Source organism: Mobula birostris, chromosome 20 (genome assembly GCF_030028105.1).
Source record: "Mobula birostris isolate sMobBir1 chromosome 20, sMobBir1.hap1, whole genome shotgun sequence".
In the NCBI taxonomy this organism is placed as follows: Eukaryota; Metazoa; Chordata; class Chondrichthyes; order Myliobatiformes; family Myliobatidae; genus Mobula; species Mobula birostris.
In genome coordinates, this window is record NC_092389.1 from 43,043,054 (window position 1) to 43,062,219 (window position 19,166).

At 44.1% G+C, this 19,166-nt stretch overlaps 1 protein-coding gene and 1 pseudogene across 1 annotated transcript in view; one reads left to right on the forward strand and one right to left on the reverse strand.

The window, feature by feature from the left end:
- The window catches only part of LOC140185152 (neural cell adhesion molecule 1-like), a 722,060-nt gene extending 707,552 nt beyond the window's left edge, over positions 1-14,508 (forward strand). Inside the window, exon 17 of the mRNA XM_072238533.1 lies at positions 14,235-14,508. Coding sequence (XP_072094634.1) covers positions 14,235-14,248 — 14 coding nt within the window. The 3' untranslated portion in view covers positions 14,249-14,508. The remainder of the gene's footprint in view (positions 1-14,234) is intronic.
- LOC140185544 (small ribosomal subunit protein uS13-like) lies at positions 11,279-12,495 on the reverse strand (annotated as a pseudogene).
- Positions 14,509-19,166: the final 4,658 nt, after the last annotated feature.

Consider the following 19,166-nt stretch of genomic DNA (forward strand, 5'->3'; position numbering starts at 1 on the left):
TGTAATACCATGGGCTCGTAACTTGTTAAGTAACCTCATGTGTGGCATCTTCTGATAATCCAAGTACACAACATCAACCGATTCTCCTTTGTCTATCCTGCTTGTTATTTCTTCAAAGAATTCACACAGATTTATCAGGCAAGATTTTCCCTTGGGGAAACCATGCTGACTACAGCCTATTTTATCATGTGTCTCCAAGTATCCTGAGTACCCTGAGAATCAGCTCCAACATCTTCCCAAACACTGGGGTCAGACTAACTGGCCATTGTATCCTGGATAATGGACTACCTGACTGGGAGACCACAGTTTGTGCGGCTTCAGAGCTGTGGCTATAAGCAGCCCCGGGACCCCACAGAGGCCCAGTGTTGTATACCTCGGACTTTAGATACAATACTGAGTCATGTCATCTGCAGAAATTCTCTGATGACTCAGCAATAGTTGGGTGTATAAAGGGAGGACAGGAGGATGAATACAGAGCCCTGGTGGAGGACTTGGTCAAATGGTGCAGGCTGAATCATCTGCAGCTCAACATCAGTAAGACAAAGGAGATGGTGATGGACTTTAGGAAGACTAAGCCTGCATTGCTCCCTGTTATTATTGATGGCGAGGGCAAGGACGTGGTGAGGACTGACAAGTACCAGAGGGTATAGCTGGATGACAGACTTGAGTGGAACACCAACAGGAGGCTGAGGTTCTTTGGAGTATGGAGGCCTCTCCTTCACATGTTCTACCAGTCTGTTGTCGCCAGTACAATCTTCCATGTGGTGGTGTGCTGGGACAATGCCGTCAACACAGGACAACAGCTCCGTTTCCTCATCAGTGATGCAATCTCTGCGCCCTCTGCAGTAATGCAATCTCTGCACCCTCATTGGTTACGCAATCTTTGCGCCTTCATTGTTACGTAATCTCTGCGCCCTCAAGGAGATGCTATCTCTGAACCCTCAGTGGTGAGGCATCCTCCGTGCCCTCATCAGTGATGCAATCTCTGCACCCTCTGCAGTAATGCAATCTCTGCACCCTCATCAGTGATGCAATCTCTGCGCCCTCTGCAGTAATGCAATCTCTGCACCCTCATCGGTTACGCAATCTTCGCGCCCTCTGCAGTAATGCAATCTCTGCACCCTCATCGGTTACGCAATCTTTGCGCCCTCTGCAGTAATGCAATCTCTGCACCCTCATCAGTGATGCAATCTTTGCGCCCTCTGAAGTAATGCAATCTCTGCACTCTCATCGGTGATGCAATCTCTGCGCCCTCTGCAGTAATGCAATCTCTGCACCCTCATTGGTTACGCAATCTCTGCGCCCTCAAGGAGATGCCATCTCTGCACCCTCAGTGGTGAGGCATCCTCCGTGCCCTCATCAGTGATGCAATCTCTGCGCCCTCTGCAGTAATGCAATCTCTGCACCCTCATCGGTTACGCAATCTTTGCGCCCTCTGCAGTAATGCAATCTCTGCACCCTCATCAGTGATGCAATCTCTGCGCCCTCTGAAGTAATGCAATCTCTGCACTCTCATCGGTTACGCAATCTTTGCGCCCTCTGCAGTAATGCAATATCCGCACCCTCATCGGTTACGCAATCTTTGCGCCCTCTGCAGTAATGCAATCTCTGCACCCTCATCAGTGATGCAATCTTTGCGCCCTCTGCAGTAATGCAATCTCTGCACCCTCATCCGTGATGCAATCTTTGCGCCCTCTGCAGTAATGCAATCTCTGCACCCTCATCAGTTACGCAATCTTTGCGCCCTCTGCAGTAATGCAATCTCTGCACCCTCATCGGTTACGCAATCTTTGCGCCCTCTGCAGTAATGCAATCTCTGCACCCTCATCAGTGATGCAATCTCTGTGCCCTCTGCAGTAATGCAATCTCTGCACCCTCATTGGTTACGCAATCTCTGCGCCCTCTGCAGTAATGCAATCTCTGCACCCTCATTGGTTACGCAATCTTTGCGCCTTCATTGGTTACGCAATCTCTGCGCCCTCAAGGAGATGCCATCTCTGCACCCTCAGTGGTGAGGCATCCTCCGTGCCCTCATCAGTGATGCAATCTCTGCGCCCTCTGCAGTAATGCAATCTCTGCACCCTCATCGGTTACGCAATCTTTGCGCCCTCTGCAGTAATGCAATCTCTGCACCCTCATCAGTGATGCAATCTTTGCGCCCTCTGAAGTAATGCAATCTCTGCACTCTCATCAGTGATGCAATCTCTGCGCCCTCTGCAGTAATGCAATCTCTGCACCCTCATTGGTTACGCAATCTCTGCGCCCTCAAGGAGATGCCATCTCTGCACCCTCAGTGGTGAGGCATCCTCCGTGCCCTCATCAGTGATGCAATCTCTGCGCCCTCTGCAGTAATGCAATCTCTGCACCCTCATCGGTTACGCAATCTTTGCGCCTCTGCAGTAATGCAATCCCTGCACCCTCATTGGTTACGCAATCTTTGCGCCTTCATTGGTTACGCAATCTCTGCGCCCTCAAGGAGATGCCATCTCTGCACCCTCAGTGGTGAGGCATCCTCCGTGCCCTCATCAGTGATGCAATCTCTGCGCCCTCTGCAGTAATGCAATCTCTGCACCCTCATCGGTTACGCAATCTTTGCGCCCTCTGCAGTAATGCAATCTCTGCACCCTCATCAGTGATGCAATCTTTGCGCCCTCTGAAGTAATGCAATCTCTGCACTCTCATCAGTGATGCAATCTCTGCGCCCTCTGCAGTAATGCAATCTCTGCACCCTCATTGGTTACGCAATCTCTGCGCCCTCAAGGAGATGCCATCTCTGCACCCTCAGTGGTGAGGCATCCTCCGTGCCCTCATCAGTGATGCAATCTCTGCGCCCTCTGCAGTAATGCAATCTCTGCACCCTCATTGGTTACGCAATCTCTGCGCCCTCAAGGAGATGCCATCTCTGCACCCTCAGTGGTGAGGCATCCTCCGTGCCCTCATCAGTGATGCAATCTCAGCGCCCTCTGCAGTAATGCAATCTCTGCACCCTCATCGGTTACGCAATCTTTGCGCCTCTGCAGTAATGCAATCCCTGCACCCTCATCGGTTACGCAATCTTTGCGCCCTCTGCAGTAATGCAATCTCTGCACCCTCATCAGTGATGCAATCTCAGCGCCCTCTGCAGTAATGCAATCTCTGCACCCTCATCGGTTACGCAATCTTTGCGCCTCTGCAGTAATGCAATCCCTGCACCCTCATCGGTTACGCAATCTTTGCGCCCTCTGCAGTAATGCAATCTCTGCACCCTCATCAGTGATGCAATGTCTGCGCCCTCTGCAGTGACGCAATCTCCACACCCTCAATGGAGATGCCAGCTTTGCGCCCTGAGCATCGACACAATTCTACACCCTCAACAGTGGCGCCATCTCTGAGCTTTCATTGGAGACGGCATCTCTGCACCCTCAGTGGAGACAACAGCTCCGCACCCTCAGCAGTAACACAATCTCTGCGCCCTCAGCGGAAATGCAACCTCCGTGCCCTCAATGGAGATGCCAGCTCTACATCCTCAATGGAGACGCTATCTCCGTGCCCTCAGTGGCGTTTGCCATTTCTGTGCCATCTTACTAAGTATTTTACATTGGCGGGAGCAGTATTGAAGGATGTTATTCAGAGAAATATTAGCCCTGTACCTTCCTCCGCGAGCTCAGAATGATGCCGCTGCGTGGAATAACATGCTGAGCCTTTGCAATATTCTCTATTTTTAAGCTCACAAGATCTCGTTGTGTTTGATTAAATAATTAATTTGTTCTGACTGTTATCTTACTAAAAGAAACACACTAAAGATAATTAAACGATACAGATCCCTGCAGTAGAATGATTATAATTAAATGGTGACCGGTTAAATAGATGATTTGTGTCTGCACATATGTCGTAAGACCAAAAAACATAAGAGCAGGATTAGGCCTTCTGGACCATACAAATATCTGATGGCAGAGGAGAAAAAGCTGTTCCTAAACTATTGAACGTGTGTCTTCAGGCTCCTGTAGCTCTTCCTTGATGGTAGTAATGTGAAGAGGGCATGTTCTGGGTAGTGAGGGGCCTTAATGATGGATACCTCCTTTTTGAGGTGTTGCTTTTTGGAGAGGTCCATGATGGCGGGGAGGCTAGTGCTCATGGTGGAGCTGGAAGTACTTGACAGTGCACTTGAATACAGTAGCTAATTTGGGAGGTGGTGTACACCATAGGCTGCTTACTTGGTACTTCTAAGCGTCCCTGATAAATGTATTTGAGATTTTAATGGCACCCTTTGCACTCCTCATCAATTTTAAACAACTATGGTTCAGGAATTCTGAAGAGTCCCTCAGAATCCCAAGGGAACTAGAACATAAAAGAAAAGATGTAATGCTGACGCTTTAAAAGACATTGGTCAGACTGCAGAGTTTTGTGAGCAGTTTTTGACCCTAGAATATAAAAGAAAGGACATGTTGGCAGTGGAGAGGGTCCAGAAGAGGTTGACAAGAATGCTCCTGGGAATTAATGGCTTGTCACATGAAGAGCGTTTGATGGCTCTTGGCCTGTATTCACTGGAATTCAGTAGAATGAGTGGTGACCTCATTGAAACCTATCGAATGTTGAAAGGCCTTGATAGAGTGGATATGGATAAGATGTTTCCAGTGGTGATAGACTCTAAGATCCGAGGACACAGCCTCCGAATAGAGGTGCCTCATTTTAGAATGGAGATTAGGAGGACACTTTTTTAGCCAGAGAGGTGGATCTATGGAATTTTTTGGCACAGGTAGCTGTGGAGGCCAAATCATTGGGTATGGTTAAGGCAGAGGTTGATAGATTCTTGATTAGTCAAGCATGAAGGGATATAGGGAGATGGCAGGAGATTGGGGCTGAGAGGGAAAATAGATCCGACAAGATGAAAATGCAGAGCAGACTTGGTGGGCAAAATGGCCTAATTCTCCTCCTAGGTCTTATGGTCTTATGTGAGAAGTGTTTGATGGCTCTGGGACTGTACTTGCTGGAATTTAGAAGGATGAGTGTGGAATCTCATTGAAACTTAGTGAATATTGAAAAGCCTAGAGTAGACGTGCAGAAAATGTACCCAATGGTGGGATGAGAGAGCACAACATCAGAAGAAATTTCCCCCTCATCTCTTTAGAAAAGAAATGAAGGGGAATTTCCTCAGCCAAAGGGTAAATGAATTCCTCAGATTCAACACCCTCTGGCTAAAGAAATTCACAATGGCTGTGGAGGCCAAGTCACTGGGTATATTTAAAGCAGAGGCTGATGGGTTCTTGATAAATAAGGGTGTCAAAGGTTACAGAGAGCAGGAGAGAAAATGATTCAGCATGATCAGACTCCACTGGCCAAATTCTTCTCCACACACAAGCACTGGAGGAAATCAGTAGGACAGGCAGCAACTATGGAGGAAAATGAACATTCGATGTTTCGGGCCGAGAACCTTCACCAGAATGGTCTACCTGGTCTGATCAGTTCTGATGAAGGGTCTTGGCCTGAAACATCAACTATTCATTTCGCTCCATAGATGCTGCTTGATCTGCTGAGTTCCTTCAGCATTTTGTGTGCTTTTCAAGATTACAAGCTTCTCCAGAATCTCTTGTGTTTCTAACTCTGCTCATGTGTCTTATAGTCTTATAGAGTCAATAAGGACGCTACATTTTTTTCTCCAAGAAAATCTGACAACCTTTTCGAATAATTTTCTCTTCCCCTGACAAAGCTTTGACCAGACATTTGCTTCAGGATGCTATGACCCATCCATCTGGCTGAGTATAATTGGGATCTGAATGTTAGGTATGTTGGCCATGGACAGGATGTCGACAATGGTTCACTAAACATTCCACTGGATTTGGAAGATTCCTATCCAGTGTCTTGAGATATCTGATATAGGTGGTCCAGTCATAGAAGTGAGAGGGTCCCTTGAGCTTCATTCCTGGTTCTTGATCTTTTCTTCAAACAGCTAAAGACAATAGACCATAAGACAAAGGAGCAGAAGTCGGCCATTCAGCCCATCGAGTCTGCTCTGCCATTTTATCATGAGCTGATCCATTCTCCCATTTAGTCCCACTCCCCCGCCTTCTCACCATAACCTTTGATGCCCTGGCTACTCAGATACCTATCAATCTCTGCCTTAAATACACCCAATGACTTGGCCTCCACTGCTGCCCGTGGCAACAAATTCCATAGATTCACCACCCTCTGACTAAAAAAATTTCTTCGCATTTCTGTTCTGAATGGGCGCCCTTCAATCCTTAAGTCATGCCCTCTCGTACTAGACTCCCCCATCATGGGAAACAACTTTGCCACATCCACTCTGTCCATGCCTTTTAACATTCGAAATGTTTCTATGAGGTCTCCCCTTATTCTTCTAAACTCCAAGGAATACAGTCCAAGAGCGGACAAACGTTCCTCATATGTTAACCCTGTCATTCCTGGAATCATTCTAGTGAATCTTCTCTGTACCCTCTCCAATGTCAGCACATCCTTTCTTAAATAAGGAGACCAAAACTGCCCAAGTACTCCAAGTGAGATCTCACCAGTGCCTTATAGAACCTCAACATCACATCCCTGCTCCTATACTCTATTCCTCTAGAAATGAATGCCAACATTGCATTCGCCTTCTTCACCACCGACTCAACCTGGATGTTAGTCATAGTCATAGTCATAGTCATACTTTATTGATCCCGGGGGAAATTGGTTTTCCTTACAGTTGCACCATAAATAATAAATAGAAATAGTAATAGTAATACTACTATTAGTAAATAGTAATAGTCATGGAAATAATAACTAGTAATAGAATAGTAATAGAAAAATAGTAATCAATAGTTAAATAGTAATATGTAAATTCTGCCAGTAAATTATGAAATAAGTCCAGGACCAGCCTATCGGCTCAGGGTGTCTGACCCTCCAGTGGAGGAGTTGTAAAGTTTGATGGCCACAGGCAGGAATGACTTCCTATGACGCTCTGTGCTGCATCTCGGAGGAATGAGTCTCTGGCTGAATGTACTCCTGTGCCCACCCAGTACATTATGTAGTGGATGGGAGACATTGACCAAGATGGCATGCAACTTAGACAGCATCTTCTTTTCAGACACCACCGTGAGAGAGTCCAGTTCCATCCCCACAATATTACTGGCCTTACGAATTAGTTTGTTGATTCTGTTGGTGTCTGCTACCCTCAGCCTACTGCCCCAGCACACAACAGCAAACATGATAGCACTGGCCACCACAAACTCGTAGAACATCCTCAGCATCGTCTGGCAGATGTTAAAGGACCTCAGTCTCGTCAGGAAATAGAGACAGCCTCAGTGTTCTTAGACCAGTCCAGTTTATTGTCAATTCGTATCCCCAGGTATTTGTAATCCTCCACCATGTCCACACTGACCCCCTGGATGGAAACAGGGGTCACTGGTACCTTAGCTCTCCTCAGATCTACCACCAGCTCCTTAGTCTTTTTCACATTAAGCTGCAGATAATTCTGCTCACACCATGTGACAAAGTTTCCTACCGCAGCCCTGTACTCAGCCTCATCTCCCTTGCTGATACATCCAACTATGGCAGAGTCATCCGAAAACTTCTGAAGATGACAAGACTCTGTGCAGTAGTTGAAGTCCGAGGTGTAAATGGTGAAGAGAAAGGGAGACAAGACAGTCCCAGACAAGCAGTACATTCAACAGCAAAGGCGAAGTGTTTGTTACCTTGAGATTCATTTTCTTGCAGGCATTTACAGAAAAAAAGGTTAACTTGCAGTTGGGTCCATGGTGAGGACAGGAAATGCAATGCTAGCATTCATTTCCAGAGGACTAGGCTATAAAAGCAAGCATGTAATGTTGAGGCTTTACAGGCACTGGTGAGGCCTCGTTTGGAGTATTGTGAGTAATGCTGAGCCGCCTAAGGATGTGCTGACACCGGAGAGGGTTCAGAGGAGGTTCATGCAAATGATTCCAGGAAATGAAAGGGTTATCATATGAGGAGTACTTGATGGCTCTGGGCCTGTACTCCCTGCAATTGAGAAGAATGGAGGGGCCGGGGGGGGGGGGGGGTTCACATTGAAACCTGTCGAATGTTAAAAGGCCTAGATAGAGTGGATGTGGAGAAAATATTTCCTCTAGTGGGGGAGTATGGGACCAGGAGACACAACCTTAGAACAGATATGAAGTCGAATTTCTTCAGTCAAAGGGAGGTGAATCTGTGGAATTTGTTGCCACAGATGGCTGTGGAGGCCAGGTCATTGGGTGTATTTAAGGCGGAGGTTGATAGGTTCTTGATTAATCAGGGTTTGAAAGTTACAGGGAGAAGGCTGAGAGGGAATATGTTTCAGCCATGTTGAATTGGCAGAGCGACTCAATGGGCAAAATAGCCTAATTTTTCCACTATGTCTTATGGTTTTATGATCTAAGCATAAAGAAATGCAATAGAATTTACAAAATACTATTTGTAAATAAAGTCTGGCAGACAACCAATGTGCCAAAGAAGACAATTTGTGAAAAATGGAAAAATACCGAGAACATGAGTTGTAAAGTGAGTCTGTAGGTTGTAGAAATGAGTGAAGACGGACGAACAGCCAATGTGCAAAAGAAGACAAATTGCACAAGTAAAAATAAAGTAGTACTGAGAACATCTTATAGAGTCTTTGATGCTGCTTTCTTCTGGCACCACTTCGTGTAAATGTGTTGAATGGTGGTAAGGGCTTTGCCTGTGATGCACTGGGTTGTATACACCAATTTCTGTAGACTTTTCCATTCCTGAATGTTTTTCTGTTTCTATACCAAGCCATAATGCACACAGTCAGGATACTCTCCACTGTGCATCTATAGGAGTTTGAAGGCAGTGCTAAATTTCATAACAGTGGAAGGGATGTGCTGCGATGGTGAATCACTGTGAATCAGGAACCCTTTCAGTAACTGCCCCACCGCATTAACATGTACTGTACCTGTCGTGGAGGCTCCTATTGTATTAAATTGGCCTGAAGTGCCTCAGAATCTGATATGCATTAAATCTCCGAATTCCTGAGGGATGGCAGGGCTACAAATTTGCATTGTCACTCCTAGCCATTGTCATATAATGCGTATCTTACTATTGCTTTCAGCTCCCCAGCCTGGTCAGAATGAGTCAAATACAACTAAATATAAATGTGTAATGGAGGGATTAAAATGGACAAACTTTCCTGATGAAGGTTCTTGGCTGAATGCAGACTGAATTGAAAAGTTCCTCCAGCAGTTTATGTGTGTCAGACAAACTTTCTAATAACTTTAAAAAAGGAATGGTTGGACATAAAAAGACTTTCTGCGTGTTAGATCCTTGGCGGAGCCTTTGCCGTTTTACAGGGACAGCTGCACAATGAAATTATCTCCATGGAGACAGCTCCATCATGAGCACTCACCTCTCCAGCATCCAGGACACTTTCAAAAAGTGATGCCTCAAAAAGGCACCGACCATCATTAAGGACCCCTGTCACCCAGGACATGCCCTCTTCTCATTGCAACCATTAAGGAGGAGGAACAGGAGCCTAAAGACACCCACTTGACATTTAAGGAACAACTTCTTCCCCTTGGCCATCAGATTTATGGATGGATAATGAACTCATGACGTCACCTCACTTTCTGTTTCTTTTGTTCTCATTTTGCATCACTTAAATTATTTAGTTATTTGTTTGTTTATTATTTATTTATCTGTTGACATAGAGCGCGGGATAGGCCCTTCCAGCCCAATTGCCAACAACAGAAGAGTTGACCATAGCGGAATCACAGGACAATTTACAACGGTCAATTAACCTATCAATGGACACGTCTTTGGACTGTGGGAGGAAACTGGAGCACCTGGAGGAAACCCATGCAGGCATGGGAGAGAACGTACAAACTCCTCACAGGCAACAGTGGGAATTGAACCTGGGCCGCTGGTACTGTAGAGTGCCAGAAATGTGACACTTGCAGGCTGTCCAGCACAATCCTCACTGATTTGATTTGACACAAAATGATTGTATGTTTTGAAGTACATGTGACAAGTAAAGCTACTCTTTAATTTTTAAAGTAGGATTGAATCGATGGCTCAAGCAACAATAAACTGCTTACTTAATGCCCACTACACCGCTGGCATTTAGGGCAGCAGTGGAGGTCTTCCATCTTTGGTGGTGTTCAGGGCTTCCTTCACCATGTCAGTAACTTTCTCGTGGTCTTTACTACTGTCCCAGATGGAGACTCAGGAATTCCGTTGCACTCTGATGTAGAAGGATTCTTCATTCCTATTTCCGTAACAACTTTGTTTTACCAGTCAGGGTTGTTAGCCCTGAGCTGAACCCCCAAACCTGGAGTACCACTACCCTTTACCTGTTTGGATTGGGTGACCCTACCAAGAGCTAAAGCATAAAGTCCTGATTCCAGCCAACATAGCCTTCCGGGTCATTGAAGCAAGCAAGCCTCCAAACCACAACAAGGTTGTGGTCCTCTTGGAGGAACAATAAACTGCTTTTTCTGTTAATCCAGTCGGTAAATTATTCTAAATTATTTTTCCTTATTCTGGATCTTAAATTTATCTATTTCATCTTCCTATCCAAATTCACCTGCTCCATCCAACACAGAAGCCTGGTCGCTCATTCCCAATAATAAGTGTTTATCCACACTTGATCCACCATCTGTGTTTTAAAAAAAAATATTGTTCTGTCTCAACCTTGTAAATTTGAGCATTTTATTCATACTTCTCTCATCCAATACTTGATTTAACATTGCAAGTTAAAAAAAACAGCAGGAGCATGAAGGTGAATCCCTGGGGAAACTGGCAAATTAAGCAAGTGCTGATCCCATTTCTGTCTTTTCTATCTCTACCAGTGAGGGTGCTATGATTAATTACAGTCATAGAGTCATAGAGAGGTCCAGCACAGAAATAGGCCCTGTGGCCCATCTGTTCCATGCCGAAAGCATTTGAACTGTCTACTCCCATTGACCTGCACTGGGACCATAGCCCTCCATATCCCTACCATCCATGTACCTACCCAAACTTCTCTCAAACATTGAAATCGAGCTTGCATGCACCACTTGCACCGGCAGCTCATCCCAAACTCTCACGACCCTCTGAGTGAAGAAATTTCCCCTCATGTTCCCCTTAACCTTTTCACCTTTCGCTCATGACCTCTAGTTTTAGTCTCATCCAATCTCAGTGGAAAAAGACTGCTTGCATTTGCTCTAGCTATTCCTCCTTGTAATTTTGTATACCTCTATCAAATCTCCTCTCAAATTTCTACATTCTAAGTGAGGAAAAGTAAGGCTTATTTTTCCAATGAGATATTTATTAACAAATTTGAGATCAGATGAAATAACTACTTCTTGGATATATTGAATGTGAGTCTTCTCTGGCCTGTGGTCCTGGTATAATATCCACACACACGGACACCTCAGAAGTGCCGTAGACCTCTGTGTGCATGGATCTTGTTCAGCAGCTCCATATCCTCACACAGTTTGTGGCCTTCGGGTGTTGGCCAAAACATGGCTGTATTTGTCGTCTTTGGCGTCCTTCTGTCTGTTCAGGAACCAGTCAGGGATCTTGTACTGTCATGGATTCCGCATGATCAGCCACTCAGGAAAGAGGCGTCTGAGTCAGTGCGCTCCACCGCAGACTCCGAGCTGGAGTCAGTGCAGTCCACCCAGTGTTCGTTTGGCAGAAGACAAGCTGTATTCTGTTCAATTGCAGGCTGCTGCAACATTCATGGACTCAGGGACATGGACTACAGTTCTTCTGTGTGACTGTATTTTATTACTATCATATATGTGCTATATGTGCCTTGTGCTGTGTATGACTGTTGGTACTGTGTTTAGGGTGTCCCGCACCTCTGGCTTTTCATGTCCATCTTGGGGCAGCTCACTCACCTTCAGTCCCCACTGGATACTCAGCCCTCACCTGCAGATCCAATTAGTTGTTTGCATGCGATAGCGGCCATACTGTGTCACACCGCTTCGACAGGCGAGGGTAGCCGGCGGGCCACATACCCCAATGAGATAAGGACGTGCCTGTCCTAGCATTCGAAGTCAGCTCCGGTGGATTGGGTGGACGAGATCTACAGTGAGATCTGACAGCCAGGAAGGCGAAGGGCATGACAAGGCACAAAAGATGTCCCGGTCATCCACTGCAAGCAAGGAAAACCCCAGTTTATGATGCTTGTTTGTACCACTGAACCCAGAGTTCTGAGGTCGAGAGAGTGGAACTGTCCCAGTGCAACAGCTTTTCACATTGAAAACTCCCCCACACAGGTTTCTTGCCATTGTCAGACATGACAAACATCCACCATCATCCATTCATGGTTGTTCATGTGTGGTTTGAATGACAATTAAACTTGGACTTAATGTGTTCAACCTCCTCTTCAGAACACTCTCCAGCAGGCTTGCTCAAATCAATATCTGCTTTCCTCAGCACTACATGATCATAGCTCCCAACACCCGAGATGCTGGTAATAGTGAACACTAGCTTCCTTTGCCCACCTATGTTGGTGTTGAGCGCCTGAAGAATGTGCTGGAACTTTTCCAGAATAACCAAAGGCATGAAAGCAATGGTGTTCGCTTGGTTCTTTCTGGTTGGATCTTCTTGAACTTGGAAAGATCTGCTGCAGTATTGTGTGTGTCAGCAAGTATTGGCCTTCATAAATCAGAATATTGAATACAGGAGTTGGAATGTTACAATGAAGTTGTTCACCATAAGACCATAAGATATAGGAGCAGAATTAGACCATTTGGCCCATCAAGTCTGCTCTGCCATTCAATTATGGCTGATCCTTTTTCCCCCTCCTCAGCCCCACTCCCCAGCCTTCTCCTCGTTCATTGCAGGGGTTGTAGCATGCAATTGGTGGATGTATGTACAACTAATTCACTAAGTGGCCACTTCATTAGGTACACCAGTACACCTGCGCATTAATGCAAATATCTAATCAGCCAATCATGTGGCAGCAACTTAATGCATAAAAGCATGCAGACATAGTCAAGAGGTTCAGTTATTGTTCAGACCAAATATCAGAATGGGGAAGAAATGTGATCTAAGTGACTTTGACCATGGAATGATTGTTGGTGCCAGATGGGGTGGTTTGAGTATCTCAGAAACTGGTGATCTCCTGGGATTTTCACACACAGCAGTCTCTAGAGTTTACAGAAAATGGTGCAAGAAACAAAGAAACATCCAGTGATCGGCATTCTGTGGGTGATACTGCCTTGATAATGAGAAGGGTCAGATGAGAATGGCCAGGCTATTTCAAGATGACAGGAAGGTGACAGTATCTCAAATAACCACGTGTAACAATAGTGGTGTGCAGAAGAACATCTCTGAATGTAGAATACATCAAAGTTTTAAGTGGATGGGCTATAGCAGCAGAAGACCACAAACATATACTTAGTGGCCAATTTATTAGGTATGGGAGGTACCTAATAATGTGGCTATTGAGTGCATAAGACATTCATAGGGCCAAATTTGGAGTACAGTGTGCAGGTTTGATCACCTACCTACAGAAAAGATATCAATAAGATTAAAAGAATACAGAGAAAATTTACAAAGATGTTGCTGGGACTTGAGGACCTGAGTTAAAAGGAATGGCTGGATACGTTAGAAGTTTATTCTTTAGTACAGGAAAAGAATGAAGGGAGATTTCATTATAGAATTATGAGGGGCATAGATAGGGTAAATGCAAGCAGACTTTTTCCGCTGAGGTTGGGTGGGACTACGACTAGAGGTCATAGATTAAGGGTGAAAGGTGAAATGTTTAAGGAGAACATGAGGGGGATCTTCATCACTTTGAGAATGATGTGAGTGTGGGATGAGCTGCCAGTGGAAACGGTGGAGGTAGGTTTGATTGCAACATCTCAGGGAAGTTTGGGTAAGTACATTGATGGGAGGGGTATGAAAGACGATGGTCTAGGTGTGGATTGATGGGTCTAGGCAGAATAAAAATTTGGACTGGGCTAGATGGGCTGAATGGCCTGTTTCTGTGCTCTGTGACTATGCTCAGCATATGAAGTTCATTATAATTTGTTTCAGGATCAGGAGAAAAATCCTTGAATGAATGATCTTGCTCCATGTCCCACCACAACGGTGAAAGACTTTGTAATCCAATTAGTTAAATGTGAATCTGGTTAAAAAAAACTGTGTAATTAGTGCAATGCCCTGGTTCATATTTTTTACTGTTATGCCATATGTATTTCATTTTATGCTGTTCTGTGCGAGCTGCTTGTTTTCAGCTTATGTTTGGGTTATTGTTGAAGATAAGAGATGAGGAGAAATATGTGTCATCCATTTAGGATGGTCAAATTGAAGGGGAGCTTCCTCTGGGGAGTGACACTGAGGTCGAGGTTGGGGTTTTTGTTTGAGAGGAGACAAAGAGAGAAGACGCTGGGGAGAACTGGTCGTAGCAAACAATCCGGTGGGAGACCTGGTTGTTCAAGATGGATTGCGAGCGACGTTCGGAAGGTGGTGTGAGCTTTCACGTTGACCGAGGGCTCAGTGTGCGAGTGACAGAGAAGTTCAAGATGAGCTCCAACTTGACTGTTTAATTAGAATGGGCACTTTTTGTTATTCTTTACCAACCATTCAATTAAGATTCATAAATATAATTCCTTTAACCGTATGCAGTGTGCTGTCTGTTATTTTGTGGCATTGATTTGTAACAGGGTAGCGAATTACATTGCATCCACATAAACTGGGGTTTGGGGTGGGATCGAGCACGCCTCAGTGTCTAAAGATTGGTGGGGCCGGAGGTTGTCTCCTCTAGACTTACGCAGCCAAGGAAACCAGGGTGTTTCACTAGTAATGATGAATGTAAAGCACTGGACAATCGGAAATCACATCAAGCTAATTTATTGTCCATTTGCGAAGGACACCCTTCCTGGTCTGACTTATTCATTGATCAGTAAGTTTGCAGATGACATAAAAATTGGCAGAGTTGTGTATGGTGCAGAAAGTTGTCAGGATTCAAGAGGATAGAAACCAGGAGGCAAGCTGTGTCGTGACAAGGCAGATAAAGTTTAATCCAGACAAGGAGTGGCATGCCTGCATAGAAGGGCGGTAGCATAGCGACTAGCATAATGGTAATACGGAGGCAAACCCCACTGCTGTCTTGAAGGAGTTTGTACATTCTGTGCATGACTGCGTAGGTTTTTGCTGGCTGTCTGGTTTAATCCCAGAGTCCAAAGATATACAGGTTAGGAGGTTAATTAGTCATTCCAAATTGTTCTGTGATTAGGCTAGGGTTAAATAGGTGGTTTGCTGGGTGGTGCGGCTCATTGAGCTAGAAGGGCTTTTTCCACACTGTATCTCTGAATAAAATAAATAAATAAAAGTGTGAATTGTTCCACTTTGGGAGGCCAAATACAAAGGGAAAGATTACAGTAAACCTAAGGAGCATTAGTGTACAGAGGGATCTTGGGGTCCAAGTCCACAGCTGCCTGTAAGTGGTAACACAAACAGATAGGTTCAGGAACATTTATTACCCTTCAACCAACAGGCTCTGAAACTAGTATGGATAACTTCACTCAACACTGAACAGACTCCACAACCTACAAACTCACTTTCAAAGACTATACAACTCATGTTCTCAAAATTAATCTACAGTGCCTATAAAAAAGTATTCACCCCCCCCCCCGGAAGTTTTCATGTTTTATTGTTTTACAACATTGAATCACAGTGGATTTAATTTAGCTTTTTTTGACACTGATCAACAGAAAGACTCTTTCATGTCAAAGTGAAAACAGATCTCTACAAAGTGATCTAAATTAATTACAAATATAAAACGTTAAATAATTGATTGCATAAGTATTCACACCCCCCCCCCCTTTTAATATGACATACCAATTCATCATCACTGGTGCAGCCAATTGGTTTTAGAAGTCACATAATTAGTTAAATGGAGATCTGTGTGCAGTCAAGATGTTTCATTTGATGTAGTAAAAATACGCCTGCACTTGGAAGGTCCATCTGCTGGTGAGTCAGTATCCTGACAAAAACTACACCATGAAGACAAAAGAACACTCCAAGCAACTCCATGAAAAGGTTATTGAAAAGCACAAGTCAAGAGGTGGATACAAGAACATTTCCAAATGACTGAATATCCCTTGGAGTACAGTTAAGTCAATCATCAAGAAATGGAAAGAATATAGCACAGTTGTAAATCTGACTAGAGCAGGCTATTCTCAAAAACTGAGTGACCATGCAAGAACAGGACTAGTGAGGGAGGCCAACAATAGACCCATGACAACACTAGAGGAGTTACAAGCTTCAGTGGGTGAGATGGGAGAGACTGTGCATACAACTGTTGCCCGGGTGCTTCACCAGTCACAGCTTTAAGAGAGAGTGGCAAAGAGAATGCCACTGTTGGGAAAAAAAAACTCACATGAAATCTCAGCTAGAGTTTCCCAGAAGGCATGTGGGGGACTCTGAAGTCAGCTGGAAGAAGGTTCTATGGTCTAATGAAACCAAAATTGAGCTTTTTGGCCATCAGACTAAGCACTATGTTTGGCGTAAGACAAACACCATGCATCATTAAAAACACACCATCCCTACCGAGAAGCATGGTGGTGGCTGCATCATGCTGTGGGGATGATTCACTGCAGCAGCCCCTGGAAAACTCGTGAAGGTAGAGGGTAAAATGAATGCAACAAAATACAGGGAAATCCTGGAGGAAAACCTAATTCAGTCTGCAAGAGAACTGCGACTTGGGAGATTTGTTTTCCAGCAAGGCAATGACCCCAAGCATAAAGCCAAAGCCACATAGGAATGGCTTAAAAGCAAGTTAATATTCTGAAGTGGCCAAGTCAGAGTCCAGACCTCAATCCAATTGAGAATTTGTGGCTGCACTTGAAAAGGGCTGTTCTCTCATGATCACCATGTAATCTAACTGAGCTTCAGCGATTTTGTAAAGAAGAATGGGGAAAAATTGCATCATCCAGATGGGCAAAGTTGATAGAGACCTATCCACACAGACTCAAGGCTGTAATTGCTGCCAAAGGTACATCTATTAAATACGGATTTGAAGGTTGTGAATACTTATGCAATTTTGTGTTTTATATTTGTAATTAATTTAGATCACTTTGTAAAGATGTTTTCACTTTGACACAAAAGAGTCTTAACAATCAATGTCAAAAAAGGGGGCAGAGAATACTTTTTATAGGCACTATATCTATTTATTTGGTTTATTATTTAATCTGTTTATTTGTTCACTTAGGTTTTTTTAATCTTCTTTCACACATTTGTGGTGCGTCCGTGTTCCTGTGTCATTTTTCATTGATTCTTTTATGTTCCTTTGTTTGAATTGTGAATACCTGGAAGAAAATTTATCTCAGAGTAGTATATATTGATAATAAATTTACTTTGAACTTCACCATACAATTGAAATAAGCACAAAAATGTTGGAAAAGCTCAAATGGTCAGACAACTATGGAATGTGTTGGCAGTCCTGCTGAGTTTTTCCTTATTTTCAGATTTCCATTGTTTCTAGTTTTTCTTGGGGTTTTCAGTCTCTGTATAAGTGTCCTGAAATCAACAGCTTTGCAAACTGCCGAAAGCTCATTATCACACTAACACAGACAAACTGCTGGAAGAACTCGGGTCAGGCGGCATCTATGGAGAGGAATAGTCCGACCTGCTGAGTTCCTCCAGCGTTTTGTGTGTGTAGCTCTGGATCTCTAGCATCTGAATTATCTCTTGTGTTTATCATTATCACTGTTGTTGAGTGGAGCCTTGTTGTGCTCCAAGCAGCTGCCCTGTTCCATGTTGTCCAGTAAGATCATTGAAAAAAAATATTAATTGGCTGAAAAGCTCTTCCGGACTCCTGACAGGCACTTAATAAATAGAAGCCTTCACGATAAATGTTCCTGACAGAGATATACAAAATTATTAGACTATCTGGATGGATAGCAGAAACTCGTATTCTCAGTATTTTTATTTACAATTTATTTATTATTATTATTATTATTATTAGTTGCATTTGTACAGTTCCATCTCTTCAACTTTGGTTGTTTTTCACTCTTTTTGTGTAGTTTTTCATTGATTTTATTTTATTTCTTTGTTCTACTGTGAATGCCTGCAAGTAAATGTATCTTGGGTGGTTTACGGTGACTTTGAACCGAGACAGTGGCCTGCAATGGGCAACGGCTGCAGTGATGGCCGGCTTTGCGGCTGTGGACTCACTTTCATGAACTTCAGTTGTTTGCCTGCTTTTGCTGTTTGCATGATTCCTATTGCTTCTGCACATTGTGTGAGGGTCTTGTTTTTCTAATGGGTCTATTGGCTTCTTTGTTTTGTGGCTTGCCCGTACAGAGGCAAATCTCAAGGTTGTATATAGTACACATACTTTGATAATAAATGTACTTAGAAATTGACTTTGAAATCTGGATTCTGACTATCAGGATGGATTGTAGGAAACATTCCTCCATGACAAAGGTGTTCTAAGATCATAGGGTATTGGTTTAAGGAGAGGAATAACAGATTTATAGGGGATCTGAGGAAGTATACTTTCACCCAGAGGAAGCTTGGAACATGGAACATGCTGCTGAAGAAATGATGGAGCTGGAGACTCAAACAAGCATCTTAATGAGTATCTGCATCATTTATAAACAGAGTCTTGGGGTAGGTAGTCAGAATATTGAGGTAGGTCGCGTTTTAGGGTGCACAGTCAAGAGTAAGAGCAGGAATTGTGAGCCCACATTACCTAGGATATGTCCTCTTCTCTTTACTATCATCAGGAAGAAGCTATAGGAGCCTGAAGACACACAGTCTATGATTCAGGATGAGGTTCTTCCTTTCCACCATCAGATTTCTGAATGGACAATGAACTGACCCATGAGCACTACCTCATTATTTTTGCTCTCATTTACTCTACTTATTATATATATATGTAGCTAGGGTGCCTAAGACTTTTGCACAGTACTGTAGAAATTTTATGTTTTGCACTGTACTGCTGCCACAAAACAACACATCTCAAAACATATGGTAGTGATATTAAACCTGATTCTGCAGATGCTGGAAATTCAAGCTACACACATCAAAGTTGCTGGTGAACGCAGCAGGCCAGGCAGCATCTCTAGGAAGAGGTACAGGTGACGTTTCAGGCCGAGACCCTTCGTCAGGACTAACTGAAGGAAGAGCTAGTAAGAGATTTGAAAGTGGGAGGGGGGGGGGAGATCTGAAATGATAGGAGAAGACAGGAGGGGGAGGGATGGAGCCAAGATCTGGACAGG